At 38.6% G+C, this 19,569-nt stretch overlaps 1 protein-coding gene across 2 annotated transcripts in view; it reads right to left on the minus strand.

The window, feature by feature from the left end:
• RFTN2 (raftlin family member 2) overlaps positions 1 to 17,209 on the minus strand; it is a 101,772-nt gene extending 84,563 nt beyond the window's left edge. For both annotated transcript variants that reach the window (XM_034954740.3, XM_003825315.5), the window contains exon 1: positions 16,368 to 17,209. In XM_034954740.3, the coding sequence (XP_034810631.1) occupies positions 16,368 to 16,506 (139 nt within the window). In that variant the 5' untranslated portion in view covers positions 16,507 to 17,209. The remainder of the gene's footprint in view (positions 1 to 16,367) is intronic.
• Between the last annotated feature and the right edge of the window lie 2,360 nt (positions 17,210 to 19,569).

Below are 19,569 nucleotides of genomic sequence, written 5' to 3' on the forward strand. Positions count from 1 at the left end.
TATTCTTATAGTTTCTAAAATAAACATCAAAGACTTCTTATGCTCTTTTGCTTAAAAGCTTCATAGACAAAGATCAAATTTTTAAAAATAGAAAAAGTCATATACTATGACTTTAATATAAAGTCATATATTAAAGCTAAGACTTTGTTCAATGCTAAAAGTTTTGCTCTGATGATGTAACTCTACGAAAATAGTCCAAGACATACATATGTTCTTTCCACCAATTTACCTCTGATGATTGGTGTGTATTTTTGAAATACTTATGAAATATTAGGGCCGGGCATGATGGCTCACACCTGTAATCCCAACACTTTGGGAGGCTGAGGCAGGCAGATCAGGTGGTCAGGAGATCGAGACCATCCTGGTCAACATGGTGAAACCCCGTCTCTACTAAAAATACAAAAATTAGCCAGGCATGGTGGTACACTCCTGTAGGCCCAGCTACTTGGGAGGCACCAGGAGGCAAAGGTTGCAGTGAGCCGAGACCGTGCTGCTGCACTCCAGCCTGGCAACAGAGCAAGACTCCATCTCATAAAAAAAAAAAAAAAAGAAATATTATTTCCTCAGATAAAAATACAATGTACAAGCTGGGTGTGGTGGCTCATGCCTGTAATCCCAGCACTTTGAGAGGCTGAGGCGGGTGGATTACTGCAGGTCAGGAGATCAAGACTATCCTGGCCAACATGGTAAAACCCTGTTTTTGCTAAACATACAAAATAAACCTGGCATGGTGGCGTGTGCCTGTAATCCCAGCTACTTTGGAGGCTGAGGCAGGAGAATTGCTTGAACCAGGGAGGCAGAGGCTGCAGTGAGCTGAGATCATGCCATTGCACTCCAGCCTGGGCAAAAAGAGCAAAACTCTGTCTCAAAAAAAAAAAATGCTATGTATAAACACTAGCAAGTTCACATTTTCAAAAGGGAATAGGCTGTCAATCTCCATATTTTATCTAGCAATTATAGTAAAAAATAAGTAACATAACAAGTGCATATTTTGTGCCAGCCAATATGTGAAGTGTTTTATGTGCCAATTCTTAATTAATCATTACAAAAATCATATAAGGTAAGTATTATCATTATTTTCAGATGAGGAAACTCAGGAAGAAAGAAAGGGACTAGGTAACTGGCCCAAACTGCTAGTAAGTGGTGAGGCTGTGATTGAACCCAGACAGAGTGAGTCCAGAGCCAGTGTGCTCTAGTGCCTGCAGAGAAGCAAAACTTCATTGATCTGGATCATATTAATTCAGAATTTGTGAAAATAAAATTCCGACATGAGAGCTGGGTTAAAGCTTTTAAACCATAATAAATTGTTAAGCAATTTAATGTATGGATATTAGAAGGAGTATCTAATTTATGTTACTTATCAAAATGTTTTCAATAACTTAGAAATATAAACTACTATATAAATAACATCTGAATTATTATTGTTTATGTTTTCCATGAAAGCTTCCATCCTTGTAGTCACTCATTTATGTATTAATTGAAGTAATATAACTGCAGTTTTAAAAATTAATTCATAGTATTTTACATATTTATGAAGTACATGTGATATTTTGTTACAATCATAGAATGTGTAATAATGAAGTCAGGGTATCTGAGGTATTCATTACTTTGAGTATTTATCATTTCTTTTTTCTTTTTCTTTTTTTTTTTGAGGCAGTCTTACTGTGTCGCCCAGGCAACAAGATGCAGTGGTGCCTCCCAGGTTCAAGTGATTCTCGTGTCTCAGCCAGCCTAGTAGCTGGGATTACAGGTGTGCGCCACCACCATGCCTGGCTAATTTTTGTATTTTTAGTAGAGACGGGGTTTCTCCATGCTGACCAGGCTGGTCTTGAACTCCTGGCCTGAAGTGATCTGCCTGCCTTGGCCTCCCAAAATGCTGGGATTACAGGTGTGAGCCACTGCGCCCGGCCAAGTATTTATTATTTCTATGTGTTAGGAACAATTTCAAGTCCTCTCTTACTGCTATTTTAAAATATACAGTATATTGTTGTTAATTAGAGTCACTTTATTCCACTGTTGAACAATATTACATATTTTTTATCTAACTGTATGTTTGTACCTGATAATCTACATTTCTTTATCCCCTGCTCACACCCACTCATCCTTCCCAGCCTTTGGTCACCATCATTTAACTCTCTACCTGTATGAGATCAACTTTTTAAGCTCCCATATATGAGTGAGAACATGCCATATTTGTATTTCTGTGCCTGGATTATTTCACTTAACATAATGTCCTCCAGCTCCATCCATGTTGCTGCAAATGACGTGATTTAATTTCATTTCATTTTTTTTTTTTTTGAGACAAGACTCCAGCTCTGTTGCCCAGGCTGGAGTGCAGTGGCACAATCAAGGCTCACAGCAACCTCCGCCTTCTAGGCTCAAGTGATCCTTCCACCTCAGCTTCCAGAGTAGTCAGAACTACAGGTGCATGCTACCATGTTTTGGTAGTTTTTAAATATATATATACATATATATTTTTGTAGAGATGAGGTCTCACAATGGTGCCCAGGCTGGGATTTCATTCTTTTTTATGGCTGAATAGTATTCCACCATGTACATATGTATCATCTTCTTTATCCATTCTTCTGTTGGTGTACACTTAGGTTGACTCCATACCTTTGCTTTTGTGAATAGTGCTATGATAAACAGGTGAGTGCAAGTATCCCTTTGATATACTGATTTCTTTTCCTTTGGATAGATACCTAGTAGTGGAATTGCTGGATCATTTAGTAGTTCTATTTTTAGTTTTTTGAGAAATCTCTACACTCTTTTCCATAGTGGTTTTACTAATTTACATTCCCACCAACGGTGTATAAGAGTTCCCTTTTCTCTACATCCTCATCTCCACAGGATCTCTTTTTGTCTTTATAGTAACCGCCATTCTAACTGGGGTAAGATAACATCTCAGTGTGGTTTTTCATTTGCATTTCCCTGGTGATTAGTGATATTCAGCATTCTTTCATATACCTGTTGGCCATTTGTAAGTCTTCTCTTGAGAATTGTCTATTCATGTAATTTGCCCACTTTTTAATGTGATTTTTAAAAATTGTTGACGTGTTTGAGTTCCTTGTGTATATTCTGGATGTTAGTCCCTTGTTGGATGAATAATTTGCAAATATTTTCTCTTATTCTGTAAGTTTTCTCTTCTTTCTGTTGATTGCTTCCTTTGCTGTGAAGCTTTTCAGTTTAGTATAATCCTATTTGTCTATTTTTATTTTAGGTGCCTGTGCTTTTGAGGTCTTAGCCATAAAATCTTTCCTAGGCCAATGTCCTGAAGTGTTTTTCTTACATTTTTATCTAGTAGTTTTATAGTTTTGGGTCTTATGTTTAAATCTTTAGTCCATTTTGAGTTGATTTTTGTAATGGTGACAGATAGATAGTGGTCTGGTTTCATTCTTCTGCATATGGATATCCATTTATTGAAGAGGGTGTCCTTTCCCCAGTGTATGCTCTTGACACTTTTTTTGAAAATCAGTTGACAGTAAATATGCAAATTTATTTCTGGGTTCTGTATTCTGTTCCATTGGTCTATACCAATACCATGCTGTTTGGCTACTATAACCTTGTAATATATTTGAAAGTCAGGTAGTGTGATGCTTCCAGCTTTGTTCTTTTTTTCCTAAAATTTTTTGGCTATTCTGACTCTTTTGTGGTTCCATAAAAATTTTGGTATTTTTTTTTTCTATTTCTGTGAAAATGACGTTGGTATTTTGATAGGGATTGAATGGAATCTGTAGATTGCCTTGGGCAGTATTTTAACAGTATTAATTCTTCCAATCCATGAGCATGAGATGTCTTTTCATTTGTTTGGTGTCCTCTTCCATTTCATTCTTTAAAATATTTTAAATAAAAATTTAAAATTTTTCTAGAGATGGGTTCTCACTATGTTGCCCAGGCTGGTCTCAAACTCCTTGAGTCAAGTGATCCTCCCATGGCCTCCCAAACTGCTGGGATTACAGATATGAGCCACTGCACCTGGCCCCCTTCCATTTATTTCCTCAGTGTTTTGTAGTTTTCTTGTAGTTGTGGGTTTGTCATATATGGCCTTGATTATTTTGTAGTATGTTCCTTCTATGCCAAGTTTGTTGAGAGTTTTTGTCAAGAAGGGATGTTGAATTTTATTAAATGTTTTTTTCTGCATCTATTGAGATAATCATATGTTTTTTGTCCTTCATTCTGTTGATGTGATGTGTCATGTTTATAGATTTGCATAAATTAAACCATGTTTGCATCACTGGTATAAATTCCATTTGATCATGGTGTATTATCTTTTTGATGTGCTATTGAGTTTGGTTTGCTAGTATTTTGTTGAGCATTTTTGCATCTATATTCATCAGGGATATTGGCCTGTAGTTTTCTTTTTTTGTTGTGTTGGCCTTACAGAATGAATTAGGGAGAATTCTCTCTTCTTCAATTTTTTGAAATGGCTTGAGGAGGATTGGTATTAGATCATCTTTGTATGTTTGGTAGAATGTGGTAGTGAATCTGTCCAGTTCTGTGGTAGTGAATCTGTCCAGTTTCTTTGTTGGGAGACTTTTCATTACTGATTTAATCTTGCTATTCATTACTGATCTGTTAAGATTTTCTGTTTCTTCCTGATGCAATTTTGGTAGGTTGTATGTGTGCAGGAATTTATCTATTTCCTCTAGGTTTTACAGTTAGTGTATAGTTGTTCATAATAGTCTGTAATGATCTTTTGTATTTCTGTGGTTATCAGTTGTAATGTCTCCTTTTTCATTTCCGATTTGGGTCTTTTCTTGGTTAGTCTAGCTAGCAGTTTATTAATTTTGTTTATCTTTTTGAAGAAGCTGCTTTTTTATTGATCCTTTGTATTGTTTTTGTCTGTATTTTGTTTAGTTCTACTCTTTATTATTTTTTCCTTTTACTAATTTTGGGTTTGGTTTGTTTTGCTTTTCTAGTTCTTTCAGGTACATTATTAGACGGTTTATTTGAAATCTTTCTACTTTTTGATGTAGGCATTTATTGCTATATACTACTTAGTATCACTTTTGTTGTATCCCACAGTTTTTGATATGTTATATTTTCATCTTCATTAATATCAAGACATTTTTAAATTTCCTTCTTAATTTCTTCATTAACCCAATAGTCATTGAGGAGTATGCTGTTTAATTTTTATTTATTTGTATAGTTTACAAAGTTCTTCTTGGTATTGATTTCTAGTTTTATTCCATTGTGGTCTGAGGAGATATTTGATATGATTCCATTTTTAAAAAAAATTATGGCTGGGCATGGTGGCTCATGACTGTAATACCACCACTTTGGGAGGCTGAGGTGGGCAGATTGCTTGAGGTCAGGAGTTCAAGACCAGCCTGGGCAACATGGCAAAACCCAGTCTCTACAAAAAAAAATTCAAAAATCAGCCAGATGTGGTGGTGTGTGCCTGTAGTCCCAGTTACTCAGGAGGCTCAGGTGGGAGGATTGTTTGAGCCCAGGAAGTTGATGCTGCAGTGATTCATGATTGTGCCACTGTACTCCGGCCTGGAAGACAAAGGGAGACCCCATCTCAAAAAAAAAAAAAAAGTTGGCTAGGTGCAGTGGCTTATGCCTGTACTCTCAGCAATTTAGAGGCTGAGGCAGGATTGCTTGTCCCAGGAGTTTGAGACCAGCCTGGGCAACAGAGTGAGACCCCTAGTTCTACAAAAGTTACAAAAATTACAAAAAAAAAATTTAGCTGGGTGTGGTGGTACATGGTTGTGGTCCCGGCTACTTGGGAGGCTGAGGTGGGAGGATCACTTGAGCCTGGGAGGTCAAGGTTGCAGTGATCCATGATTGTGCCACTGCACTCCAGACTGGGCAACAGAGTGAGAACTTATCTCAAAAAAAATTTTTGTTGAGACTAATTTTCTGGCCTAACATATGATTTATTCTAGAGAATGTTCCATGTGCTAATAAGAATGTGTACTCTGAAGTTGTTGGATAAATGTCCTGTAAATGTCTGTTAGGTTCATGTGGTCTAACGTCCAGTTTAAATCCAGTCTTTCATTGGGTACTCATGGACACAAAGATGGCAACAATAGACACTGGGACTACTAGAGAGAGGGAGTGGGGCAAAGATTGAAAAATTAACTGTTGGGCACTATGCGCACTACCTGGGTGACAGGATCAGTTGAACCCCAAACCTCAGCATCACGCAATATCCCATGTAACAAACCTGCACATGTACCTCCTGAATCTAAAATAAAAATTGACATTATTTTAAAAAGTTACTAATCAGGGAAATGGTGGTGGGGGGAGCAGTGAAGAGATATGAGGGAACCTTCTATACTTTCTGTTCAATTTTTATGTAAAACTAAAACTGCTCAAAATTAAAATCTATTGGTTTATAATAAATAAATCCAATGTTTCTTTGTTATTTACTGTCTGGATGATCTGTCTAATGCTGAAAGTGGGTTGAAGTATTCTACTAATCTCACATTGAAGTCTATCTCTCTCTTTAGATCTAGCAATATTTGCTTTATGAATCTGGGTGCTCCAGTGTTGGGCGCATATATGTTTAGAATTGTTATATCCTCTTGCTGGATTGATTCCTTTATCATTATGTACCTTGCCTTTTTTTTTTTTTTTTTTTTACTGTTTTTGACTTACTGTTTTGACTGTTTTAGCTGATATAGGTATAGCTATACCTGTTCACTTCTGGTTTCCATTTACATGGAATATCATTTTCTATCCCTTTACTTTCAGTCTGTATGTGTCTGTATAGGTAAAGTGCATTTCTTATAGGCAGCATGTAATTGGATCATATTTTTAAGTCCATTCAGCCAGTATATATGTTTTAAGTGGAGAATTTAATCTACTTACATTCAAGGTTATTACTGATATGTGAGTTTTTGTTCCTATCATATTGTTAATTGTTTTCTGTATGTTCTTTGTTCCTTTGTTTTGCTCTTCCTGTTTATCATTGTAGCTTGGTGGTTTTCTGTAGTGGTGCTATTTGAGTCCTTTCTCTTCCTCATTTATGTGTTTACTTTACCAATGTGTTTTATACTTTTGTGTATTTTCATGATGGTAAATGTTGTCCCTTCATTTTCCAGGTTTAGAACTCCCTTGAACATTTCTCATAGGGCTGGACTAGTGGTTGTGAATCCCTCAGCTGTTGCTTGTCTGGGAAAGACTTTGTTTCTTCTTCTTTTTTTTTTTTGAGATGGAGTCTCACTTTGTCACCCAGGCTGGAGTGCAGTGGTGTGATCTTGGCTCACTGCAACCTCTGCCTCCCAGCTTCAAGCGTTTCTCTTGCCTCAGCCTCCTGAGTAGTGGGGACTATGGGTATTTGCCACCATGCCCAGCTAATTTTTGTATTTTTAGTAGAAACAGGGCTTCACCATGTTGGCCAGGCTGGTCTTGAACTCCTGACCTTAAGTGCCTCGGCCTCCCAAAGTGTTGGGATTACAGGCATGGGCCACTGTGCCCAGCCCTATTTCTCCATTTATGAGGCTAATTTTGCTGGATGTAGTATCCTTGGCTGGCAGTATTTTTCTTTGAGCACTTTGAACATGTCATTCCATTCTCTCCTGGCCTGTAAAGTTTCTGCTGAGAAATCTGCTGTTATTCTGATGGAGGTTCTTTTATAGGTGACTAGACACTTTTCTCTTGCTGTTTTTAGAATTCTCTCTTTGTATTTAACATTAGACAGTTTGAGTATAATGTGCTCTGGAGAAGATCTTTTTGCATTGTATGTGTTTGGGGATCTCAGAGTCTCCCATACCTGAATGTCTAAATCTTGGGAAGTTTTCACCTATTATTTCATTAAATAGGTCTTCTAACCCTTTCATTCTTGTTTTGCCTTCTGAGATTCCAATAATTCGAGTATTTGGTAACTTCATGGTGTTCCATATGTCATGAAGACTTTGTTCATCCTTTTAAATTCTTTTTTTTCTTTACTTTTGTCTGACTGGGTTATTTCAGAAGACTTGTCTTCAAGTTCTGAGTTTCTTTCTACTGCTTGATCTAGTCTATTGTTGAAGCTCTTGAATGTATTTTGTATTTAATTCAATGAATTCTTCAGTTCCAAAATTTCTGTTTGGTTCATTTTTATTTTTATTTTTTGAGACAAGGTCTCACTTGTCCAGGCTAACAGGCTGGAGTGCAGTGGCACTCGGCTCACTGCTTCCTGGGTTCAAGTGACTCTCCTTTCTCAGCCTCCTGAGTAGCTGGGATTACAGGCATGTGCCACCATGTCCAGCTAATTTTATTCTATTTTTTCCAGCAGAGACAAGGTTTCACCATGTTGGCCAGGCTGGTCTCAAACTCCTGACCTCAAGTGATCTGCCTGCCTCACCTTCCCAAAGTGTTGGGATTACAGACATGAGCCATGGCACCTGGCTGGGTTTATTTTTATATCTATCTCTCTGGTAAATTTGTCATTCATATCCTGAATTGTTTTTCTGATTTATTTGTATTATTTTTCAGAATTCTCTTGTATTTCACTGAGCTTCCTTAGAGTTAATAATTTGAATTCTCTTTCTGGAATTTCATGAATTTCTTTTTGTTTGTGATCTGTTGCCTGAGGATTATTGCAGTTGGAGGTGTCACATTTCCTTGTACTTTCATGTGTCCTGCATTCATATGTTGATATCTATGCATCTGGTGTAACAGCCACTTCTTCCAATTTTTTGAACTGCTTTTGTGGAAAAGGTTTTTCCTGAGGATGTATCTATGGTGTCGGTTGGGTAGGATGCTTTGGTTTTGATTCTGGGTGCATGGAATAGTGTAGTCTCTGTATGACTTATTTGGCTGTAAACAACATCAGTTGTAGCTGTGATTTCCATGGAGGCTTACAGTATGGTTATTAGTGGATGCTGTGGTGAGGTTTTCTTGGGAACTGGGATGCCAGGTAGGCCAGTCTTTGGGCCCCAGTGGTGGCAGCAGTGGGTTGAGCATGCCTGTCTTTGGGACCCAGTGAGGCACATGTTGGCACTGGTGTTAGCAGGTCCAGGTGGGCCAATTCTTGGACTTCTAGGTAACTTAGTTTTGCCAGTAGTGGTAGCAGTGGGCTGGGTGGGTAGGAGGGTCCTTGGCCCCCTGGGGAGCCAGTGTGGCATGGGTGATTTCAGTGATAGTGATGGGACAACCTTTGGGTTGCAAGCAGTGCACCCTGGTGTTGGCAGTGTCTGTGGTGGGCTGTGTAGGCCAGTCTCTAGGCCTGCAGGTGGGTGCATGCAGATAGGTGCCAGCTATGGTGGTAGCAGCCAGGTGGGTAGGTCTCTGGAAGGAGTGTTCAGGTAGCAACGGTGGTGAACTTAGCTGAACAATCCCCTGACCTCTGGGCTGTGTGCTCTGGCATGTTGAGGGGAGTGAAGCTAGGCTAGAGGGGCTGTCCTCAGTCCTCTGATAGCATGAGCAGGCACCAGTCATGGTAGGCAGGAGTGGGATGTTCCCCAGGCCAGCAGTGGAGTGTTCAGATTGGGGGCAGCAGTGGCCATGCTGCTGTCCTGCCACTGGGGAGGGAGGTGCTGCCTTCAGTGGTAGCAGCCTAGACAGATGGGGAACATATGTGATGCTTGTGCCTCAGCCTCTGCTGTGATAGCCTATGCCTTGGTAGCACTTCAGCCCTGGGCGTGGTAGCCTGTGGTCATTGATGCCTCAGCCCAGAGGCATGTACCTGCACCTGGCAGTAGCCTGCACCTGGGTTGTACCTCAGGCCTGGCTGCAGTAGCCTGCATGCAGTCGCTTGTGCCTCAGTCGTAGGGCAACAGTCTGCATTTCTCTTGTGGCTCAGCCCTAGCATCACTAGATCTAGGACAGTACTCAGTCTACTAGGGATGGGGCTCTAAAATGGTGCCTTGCTGTAGCTGCCTAAGTCTCGGGAAGTGTTTGGGGCCCAGTATGCCCTTCCTCCCTGGGACAGTCCTGTGGCAAAATCTCTTGGCAGCTCCCTCTGTTAGTTTCAGGGCCCTCAAGGATTGAGGAACTCTCCCATGGTTAGAATTGCAGGGGTCCACAGTGGGAAGGTGAAGTACTGAGGGTCTCTCACTTAACCTTTCCCCATACTGGGGAGTCTCTCTCAGGCCTCAGCTGATCCCAACTGAACAGGCTGCCTCACTTCCTTCTCCTTCCTTGTTTTAGATATTTCTTGTCACTTTTCTGTGGAATTCCAGTGTGCTCTCTTGGATGATCTACTCAATGTGTGATTATCTACTCACTGTTTTGGTTCTTCCTAATTGCAGTTTTAAAATACAATAAAATTCTATTGAACTATGTATTTCATTGTTATAGGCAGACATATGAAGGACCAAATTATGACCAAACTCCTGAAGTCTTATGTTTCACTGCTATCTTCTTAATATGCTACATTCCTACCATTCTGTTTTATTTTCAGTTTCCAGACAGACCACAGAGTTTTCTCTCTCTTCTGAGTATTTGTATATCTTGTCTTTCAGCCATGTTTGCCTTATCCCTACTCACTTCCTATTCAGCCTTTTTTTTTTTTTCAAATTTTTTTGGGGTTGGGGTGAGTGGAAATGTAACATATAAAAGAAAAAGACACAAAACATGCTTAAAACTACTAACACTAGGACAGCGGTCCCCAACTTTTTGGCACCAGGGACTGGTTTCATTGAAGGCGGTTTTTCTACAGATGTGGGTGGGGAGTGGACGGTTTGAGATGAAACTGTTCCACTTCAGATCATCAGGCATTAGTTAGATTCTCATAAGAAGTTTGCAACCTAGATCCCTTGCACGTGCAGTTCACAATACATGCTCCTATGAGAACCTATGAGAATCCAATGCTGTTGCTAATTAGGCAGTAATGCTCACTGGCCTGCTGCTCACCTCTGGCTGTGTGGCCCTGTTCGTGACAGGCCACAGACCAGTACCAGTCTGCAGCCTGGGGGTTGGGGACCCCTGCACTAGGGTAACCACCATCCATTCAAAAATTAGAAAATAGCCAGCACTTCAGAAGCCTTTACCCTTTCCCATCACAATGCTCCTGTCCCCTCTGTAATACCCTGATTTTTATGATAATGACTTTTTTTTTGCCTTTCTTCTTAGTTTACTTCCCAGAATGCAGCCCTAAACACTATACTTCCGTTTGAGCATATAAAGGGAAGCATATAGCATGGACTTGTGTGTCTGTCTTCACTCAATATTATGCTTGTGGAATTCATCTTGTGTAATTGTAGTTCCTCTGTTTCCACTGCAGTGTGCTAAGAGTTGGCGAACTGTGGCCTGTGGTCTGTTTTGTTATATATTGTCTATGGCTGCTTTAGCGCTACAACAGGAGAGTTGAATAGTTGTGACAGAGACCTCATATTTACCATCCAACCCTTTAAGGGTATTTGCTGATTTCTGCAGTATTGTGTGAGTATACCACAATTTATTTTTCCATTCTTTTGTTTTTTGGAGTTCCGGGTTGTTTACACCTTTGGGCTATTACAAACAACACTTCTATGAACATTCTTGTAGTGCCTCATGATGCACATGTACACTCATTTCTGTTGGGTATATCTTTAGCTAAGTAGATAATGCCAAACAATTTTTTTCCTCAATGATTCTAACAGTTTACCCACACTGGTGTTTAAGACCAGTCTGGGCAACATAGCAAGACCTCCATCTCTACAAAAAATTAAAAAATAAGCCAGGCATGGTGGCACATGTGTAGTCCCAGCTACTCCAGCAGCTGAGGCAGGAGGATTGCTTGAGCTTGGGAAGTCATGTCTACAGTGAGCTGTGACTGAGTCACTGCACTTCAGCCTGGGTGACAGAGTGAGACTCTGTCTCAAAAAAAAATCTATTTCAATTCCTTCTTGAAATTTTCAGTCAGCTGTGCATCTATAACTGCCTCTACTAAGATCTTCCACTGCCACCTCAAATGCAACATGACTGCAATGAAATTGCTCTTTGACCACAGACGGACTCCCTTTGGAGTGCCCCTCCTTCTGTAAGAGGACTCATTATTTCCATAGCCACTCAGGCTCAAAACTGGGAAGTCATCCTGGATTCCTCATTCTTTCTGTCCCTTCAAATCCAGCCAGTCACAGGCTAAGTTCCTCCTTCATAATATCTGTCATATCTACCCCTTGTATCCTATCCCTGTTACTGCCCTTCACCCACAGGTCCTCATCATCATTAGCCTTGACTTCTTGCCTCCATCCCTTCTCACTGCAATTCCACATGAATCTTCTTAAAACACTCTTCTGCATCTATCAACTACTTGTTCAAAAAGCCTTTATTGCCATTTATCTTCCATAGAATTAGGTCTTAACTCCCTAGCTAAGCCAGAACCTTCCCATTTCCCATCAGTTTAGAATCTTACTTTCTGCTTCCTCCCTAGAAAACCTCCTTTAGCTCACTGCTCTGTTCACTAGCCCTTGAACTTACTCCAATCTCTTAATCTTTTTCTGTTTAAGCCACTTTCTTCAAGGGTCAGTTAAAGTCCTAACTCTAGTTCCAACTGATCCTACTCAAAATTGATTTCTCCTTTTTCTGATACTTGTTGTAGCACACTATTTCCTCCACATGTACCTTGTATTGTAATTTTTTGTTCATTCACTCATTCAACAAAGAATATTGACCATCACTCATATTCCAAACATCGTGCTGGACACAGGGTGTACAAAGATGGAGATGATATAATTCCTAACCTTGATGAGTTCATGACCTTGTCCAGTTTGACTGAGTTGAATACAAAATATCCGAGGGCAGAAACTGTCTTATTCTTTTTTATATTTCCAATGCTAATCAGCATTTTTTACAGAGTACAATTCCTGTTAATGGTGATGATGAAAGACAAATAGAATTTCTTGTTCTAATAATAATGAAGCAAGCTAGAGGCTAGCAAAATTTCACTCACATTTTATGTAATTCTACCAGAAATTCAGATAAGGAAGCTACCATCCAATTTTCTGTTGGGTTTTAGTATTGTAGAACCTCTTTTTACTCATAAAGCTATAAATGCTGTAAAAATTCTTAAGGCTACTATTATTCAGATTGTTTCCTGGAATTATACAAGGAGGTAAATTAATCCTTTTGGATCACTTGTAGAGTTATTTTAACTTTTTGTTAAGAAACCCTGTAACATACTCATATACATACATCATATGCTCTCATAAACACATATAAATGGATATACTATAAGAAATCTCTAGACTATTTTGAATTTTCACTAATAAGCAGGAATAATGAATTGTTACTTTATCATAATACAGTGAAAGAAATCATTACTATACAATAATCCAGAAAAATATCATAAACATTTTACCGAAACCTCATTAGTGCAGTTGGTAGACTTGGCATAAAGTTCCAGAAAAATTCGGCCTACCTAGATGAAACTTTAAATTTCTTGAAAGAAGGGGCTATGTGTTTTATTTCTTTTATAGTACCTAAGATACCCAGCATAGCAGCGCAATCAGGAGCTACTCCAAACACATTTGTCGAGTTGTAGTTGCACAAACTAATAATTTTATGGCCAGAATAAGAAAAATGTGTATGAACCTTTGAAGAGAACATATAAGTAACCAATACTTGATGATTATGTATCAGAGGGGAAATGCAGGAATTATTTTAATGACCTCAATAGGTTGGTCAAAAAGCATCCTGCAGGAGCTGGGTTTAAAGGAGGAATGTGGAGACAGAGGGTATTCTCAGAGGAAGGATCATAACAGTTAATCTTTATCAAGTGCTTACTAACTGCCAGATACCTTTCCAAGTAGATCATCTTATATTAGCTCCTTTGATCCTTAAAACAACTCTGTGACGTCAGCACCATGAGAATACCCATTTTATAGATGAGGAAACTGAGATAGAGCAACATTTACAAATTTGCCACAGTTTTCAGCCTAGATTCAGGACCCCAAAACTATGACTCCAGAGTTTTGTATGCTTCAAGTCTATGCTATGATTTCTCCTATAGAGATGTAAATAATGATTCAAAGGCCAAAAAGAAAAAGAAAAGTGTGGGGAAGGGAGAGGGAGAGAGACAGAGACAGAGAGATAAGGAGAGAATGGGAGGTGTAAGTTGTTTTGTTTTCTGGGTGGAGCTTTGAAAGTGATATATAATTGAATGGAAAATAAATAAGTTGTTCAAGAAAGTTATAACCACCATAATGCAGGACAGGGCACTGTGGATTTTCAGAGGGTCTCCTCCTCCTGCCCCCATTGGATCTACTTTCTGTGCCATGGCCTCTATTTGGAAAAAACAGAGGAAAATAATGTAAGAGACAGGCTCATCATGAGCACACACAGCTGTCACCAGGCCATTTTATTTCCTGAAAGGTTGCTCATTCCATGGTGGCCTCTGACAGGCAGGAGGTGCCACTATTCAAGCCTCCTCCCAGCAACCCAGGACAGAATTACCGGTGCCAAACAGAAAGCTGGCATGTTTTAACCCACCCATGACCCACTCCTATATACACTGGAGTGGCAGCCGGAGGTCAGAGACAACAGAAGAGCAGCAGGGAAACTATGACCTGGAAGGTAGTTTGCGGAGCTGGGCTGATGCTGAGTCCTGGCTTCTGAAGCAAAGGCAATGGGGAAGACAGAAACAAAGAAAAAACTAAAACAAAAACATGGGGAAAAATTGGAGCGCAATGGGGCACCAGGAGACTAGGCGCCTGTACCAAATAGGATCCAGGTGCAGCTTTAAAGTATGTGCCTGCTTTGTGTGTTAACATTTGCACACTCTGCCCATACTTAAACTTTTACAGTGTAATACTCTGTTATCTCTTCTAAGCACCTAGAGTGGAAGGTAGAAATTATACTCCTTTCACAGAGAGAAGGGCTTCTGAGAATAACAAAACCCAAATGACTTTTGAATAAAGCTGCAGATCTTTCTGATTCAAGGATGACTGCATTTATACAAATTTGTTTGAGATGTTAACATTGTTGGAAGGAAATGAATCAGAAAAACTTTTCAAGTTACTTTAAACCCTATGATCCTACAATGGATTGTGCAGAGAATCCTAAAGTACAGATCAAAATGGTTCTGACCTAAATTCATGAATACACAGTGTTTCAAGGTTAAGGAGAGTATGTGTCTGTCTCCTATGGATGTACAGAAACAAGTCCTAAAAAAAAATTGATGAGGAAAATCAATGGTGTGAACATAGCACCACATTACAAATATTTTCTCAAATGAAGGTTTTTGAAAAAGTATAGAAAAAATTCAAACGGTTGTTTGGTTACTTCTCTGATAATTGCTATTATCTTAATCCATTTTTAACATTCATAATTTAAAAGAAAATTAAGAAATTAAGAATATTAATTTTTTTCTTTTGGTAGCCTTAGCTTTAAACAAAAATAGGATATGAACATGTTAAAAGTCTATGTACAGATTTTGTGTATGTCCCTGGAAGGGAGTTTGTTTGCTGGCCAGCTTAATTTTTGACAAAGAAAAATGGGCTGCTCTTGCTTCTTGCACAAAGATGCACTGTTTCTAGAGCAAAGCAAAAAAAAAAAAAAAAGAATGTGTGTAAACAAAAAATTTGGAAAAAAATTAAGATAATATTCAACATGATAATTTAGTATAAACTTTTTGTGAATTGATAAAATGTGTGGCTCATTAGAATTAAAAATATAACTATAATAAGAATTTTACTAATATCTGATAACTTTAACAGCAAGCAAAGCACTCTAAATTTCATTTTTACTACTTCATAATTAAAGATATAGCTTTTTAAAAAAGCTGCTTTGTCTGTGCAGTTGTACAGTACTCTAAAGTTTCCAAAAGAAATGAGGCAAAGTATTTGTGAAATCGAGCCACCTCGATTCCTTCCACAGAGCTGCCATCTGGGCTTGTTTATTTGTGTTTCCAACTTTCTGGAACAGAGAGTTTCTCTGTTAGGGACAGGGCACTGAGCAAAGGAAGTGTCTTACAGAAGGCTATCTTTTTTTTTTTTTTAACTACATTTTCAAAACTTATAGTTTAGTTTGGTCAAAAATATCAAATGACTACCATAATCACAGAGTCTAACACAATTGGAAGCCTCAGAATTGTCTTAGCAAACACTCTTCCACGATATGATGCAAGTAATATTTCCTACATAATACCTTATTGTGATTTTCAAATCTTTTTCAAAATACAAACTGTCACTAAGGCTATATAGCTATTTGTCCTGGAAATCAAGCATTTTTCATAAATCCTTCTATAAATAAGTATTTGATTTAAAAATGAAAGAAGTATTTCCAAGCAATTTCCCTAATTTTAGAAGGTACATATGAGCCATGTTACCAAAATATGAAGCAATCAACAAAACAAAAATCTTACAAAGCATAATTAAGAAGCGAAGCATTATTGTTTGAATATACAATCTCATTATGAAGAACAGTTTAAAAATTTATTAAGTCAACACTTAAAAATGACTAGTAGTCTCATCTCTGAAACATTTAACAAACAAAATAGAAGGAAAAAGTACCTTGTAGAGTAAAATCCAGCAATACATATTCGTAAGCAAATTCTGTCTTTGTTTCCACTTGCGGTCTCTTCAGGGTAGAAAATATTTTTCCAGGGCTGCTATCATCAGGGTCTTCTAGCTTTCTAAGTCCGCACCCCATGGCAAAATCTGTAAGGAATTAAATTGCAGGAAAGGGGAGGGAGAGCAGCAAATTCTGTTGTTTAAGCTGCAAAAAGAAAGTTACAGACTTAACTGCTTTGATTTTGTTTTCAGCTAAACTATAGATAACCAAAAAAAAAAAAAAAAAACCAAAAACCAAAAAAAAAAAAAAAAACCAAAAAAAACCATCTGGGTCCAAAGAAAGGAGTTGAAGAATTTTTCTATCCATTTTTCTGTAAAGTCATTGAACCCATGATTAAGCTACAGCTCCAGGAGGCTGGGCTTGATCTTAGAGAAACATGCAAGCTGCTACAACTTAGCGGAGAATTTCCATGCCACGTCAATTTACAGCCAGCCCCCTACCAGAGTTCTGTCGCTCAGGGCACCAGCGGTGCTTTGTCTATCCCAGTTGGCTGGATGATAAAAAGAGGTGTCCAAAAACGGAAATAAAAAGGCAAAAGGGCAACTTGGATGTAATTATCTACAAGTAGAAGATATATTCAGACATAGTGGCACACAATTCTTTTTCTGTTTTCCCTCTCCTCTCTGTCCTGCGCCTACCCTCCTTCCTCTCAACTACTACCAAGAAAGAAAAAGGAGAGAGAGAGAGAGGAAGTAGGGGGGTGGAGAGAGAGAGAGAGAGAGAGAGGGAAAAAGAGAGAGAGAGAGTGAAAGAGAGAGAGAGAAAGAAAGAGAAAAATGAAAAGAGTGGATTCTTAACATAATTAGAAACAAAAATCATTTCCAGAAAGGAAGTCGGCTTTATGAGGAAACTATTTCTGGAGTCTAAAAGGAGGAAAGTAAAGTTTAAAAAAACAGCCCTTTAGTCTTTAGTTAGTACTTTTGAGGATTTCTTTCCATATGAAGTTTCTTTCTGTTGGAAAAAATCATATGCTAATTAAAACAGCAAAGTATAAAAAATTTATATTAAAATATTTTTATAAAAAAGACTTTACTTAATTGCAAAGGAGAGACAGTTACGTGTGTAATTAGTTTCCCCAACATCCTTAAATAGTTTAAAACACTCTACTATTAGAAGGCTTATGATCGCAACTAATACTTCTATAGGTCTCAAAGTATCCTTAATTAAAAAATAAAACTGACAACTTGATTCATTTAATTTTTTTTTTTTTTGAGATGTGGTCTTGCCTGTCACCTAGGCTAGTGTGCAGTGGCAAAATCATGGTTCACTTCAGCCTTGACCTCCCGGGCTCAAGCCATCTTCCCACCTCAGCTTCCCAAGTAGCTGAGACCACAGGCTTCAATGTGATTGAAAAAATTTTTCAGGCTTGTATTCTCTAGAATCTCAACTGTGATAAGGGTTTATTTTGTAAATAATGGAAGCAGTGGCAGAATCACATGCCACCACATCTGGCTCATTTTTGTATTTTTTTGTGGCGATAGGGTCTCACTATGTCACCCAGGCTGGTTTTGAAATCCTCAGCTAAAGTGATCCTTCTGGATCGGCTTCCCAAAGTACTGGGATTACAGGTGTGAGTCACTGCACCAGGGCCATTCAGTCTTATAAACTGCCATTTACCGGAGGTCAAGAATAATTTATAATGGACCAATTGTAATGAACATTTATTGTATTTTACCCTTTACAGGTCAGGAAGTATGGTGCGCTCATCAAAACTGTGAGCCCTGGAATCAGGCTGCCTGGGTTCAAATCCTGCTTCTTAGGCCTACTAGAGATGTAATCTTGGGCAAGTTACTTGACCTCTTCAAGTTTCAACTTCCTCCCCTGTAAATGGTACTTACTACATAGGCTTGTTATGAAGGCTGAATGAGATAATCTTATCTCATATGTTAACACTAGGCCTGGCTAATAGCACAAAATACATTTGTTGATGCGTGTACATTATAAAACAGGTTGGGAGTAGGAATAGGAAGGAAGTGATTCTGCCACTGCTTCCATTATTTACAAAATAAACCCTTATCACAGTTGAGATTCTAGAGAATACAAGCCTGAAAAATTTTTTCAATCACATTGAAGCCTGAGCATGAAAACTCTCAAAAGGGGGATGGATTCTTTATTTTATAGATCACTATTACCTTTTTTCTTTTCCTACTGCCTCCTTGCCTTTAAATGTTTTATTTCTCAGAAAAGTCTTAGAGAAAAATTCCACAGTCTTTCATGCTCCAGGATGAGCACTGTCGGTGGTAAGCAATTTGACTAAAAAGACAGCCAACTCTGACCCAGTGTGACTCATCTGACTGTTCACAGTACTTTCATGCCTGTCATTTTCCGTATCCTCTTTGGTATGGTGGGCTGTGAGGTCCTGTATGGCAGAAATGGAATCTTTGAAGGTCACTAGCATCTACTGAAGTGCCTGGAAGATTATTTAAGTACCCATTATATTTATTAAATGCATGCTATATTCCAGCCACTGAACTAGGTGCTGGTACACAAGATAATTAAACATGCCCTCTGCCCTAAAGAAACTTATAGTGTAATGGGGAATACAAACTTATCTGCAGATAATTTCAATGTAATTTGGTAGATGCTGAAATAAAAGTATGCAAAAGATGCTATAGAAACTCAAGATGGGGCCTCTAACTCAGCCTGGAGGATGATGTCTGAGTTGTCCTCAAGGATAAGTATTTTTAAGGTGATAAAGGAAGGTGGGTAGCATGTGCCAGGAGAAGAGAAAAGCATGAGCAAAATCATGGAATCATGAAAGAGTATGGCATGTCGAAGGAACACGAAACAGTTGACAATTACTAGAACATAAAAAGTGAGAAAAGACTAAGCTGTAAGGGAGGCAAGGGGTAAGCTGTAATGAACTTGTCTACCATACAAAGGGAATTTGGACTTTATTTTGTAGGCAACAAAGGTGAATCAAATAATCAAATGGAATAATCAAGTGAGGAGTCTGAAGTAGGCAAGTGATATGAGTTTGCCTTTTAGATTGGTTACTGTGGCTGATTTCAGGAAGATGGTTTTACTTAGAGCAAGAATGGAGACCAGTCAAGAGGGTAAATGCAATAGTCCAGTAGAGAGCTGATGACTGAACGAATGTGGTACATCAGTAGGTCCTTAAGGAATTATTTTTACCTTTAG

Source organism: Pan paniscus, chromosome 13 (assembly GCF_029289425.2).
Source record: "Pan paniscus chromosome 13, NHGRI_mPanPan1-v2.0_pri, whole genome shotgun sequence".
Classification (NCBI taxonomy): domain Eukaryota; kingdom Metazoa; phylum Chordata; class Mammalia; order Primates; family Hominidae; genus Pan; species Pan paniscus.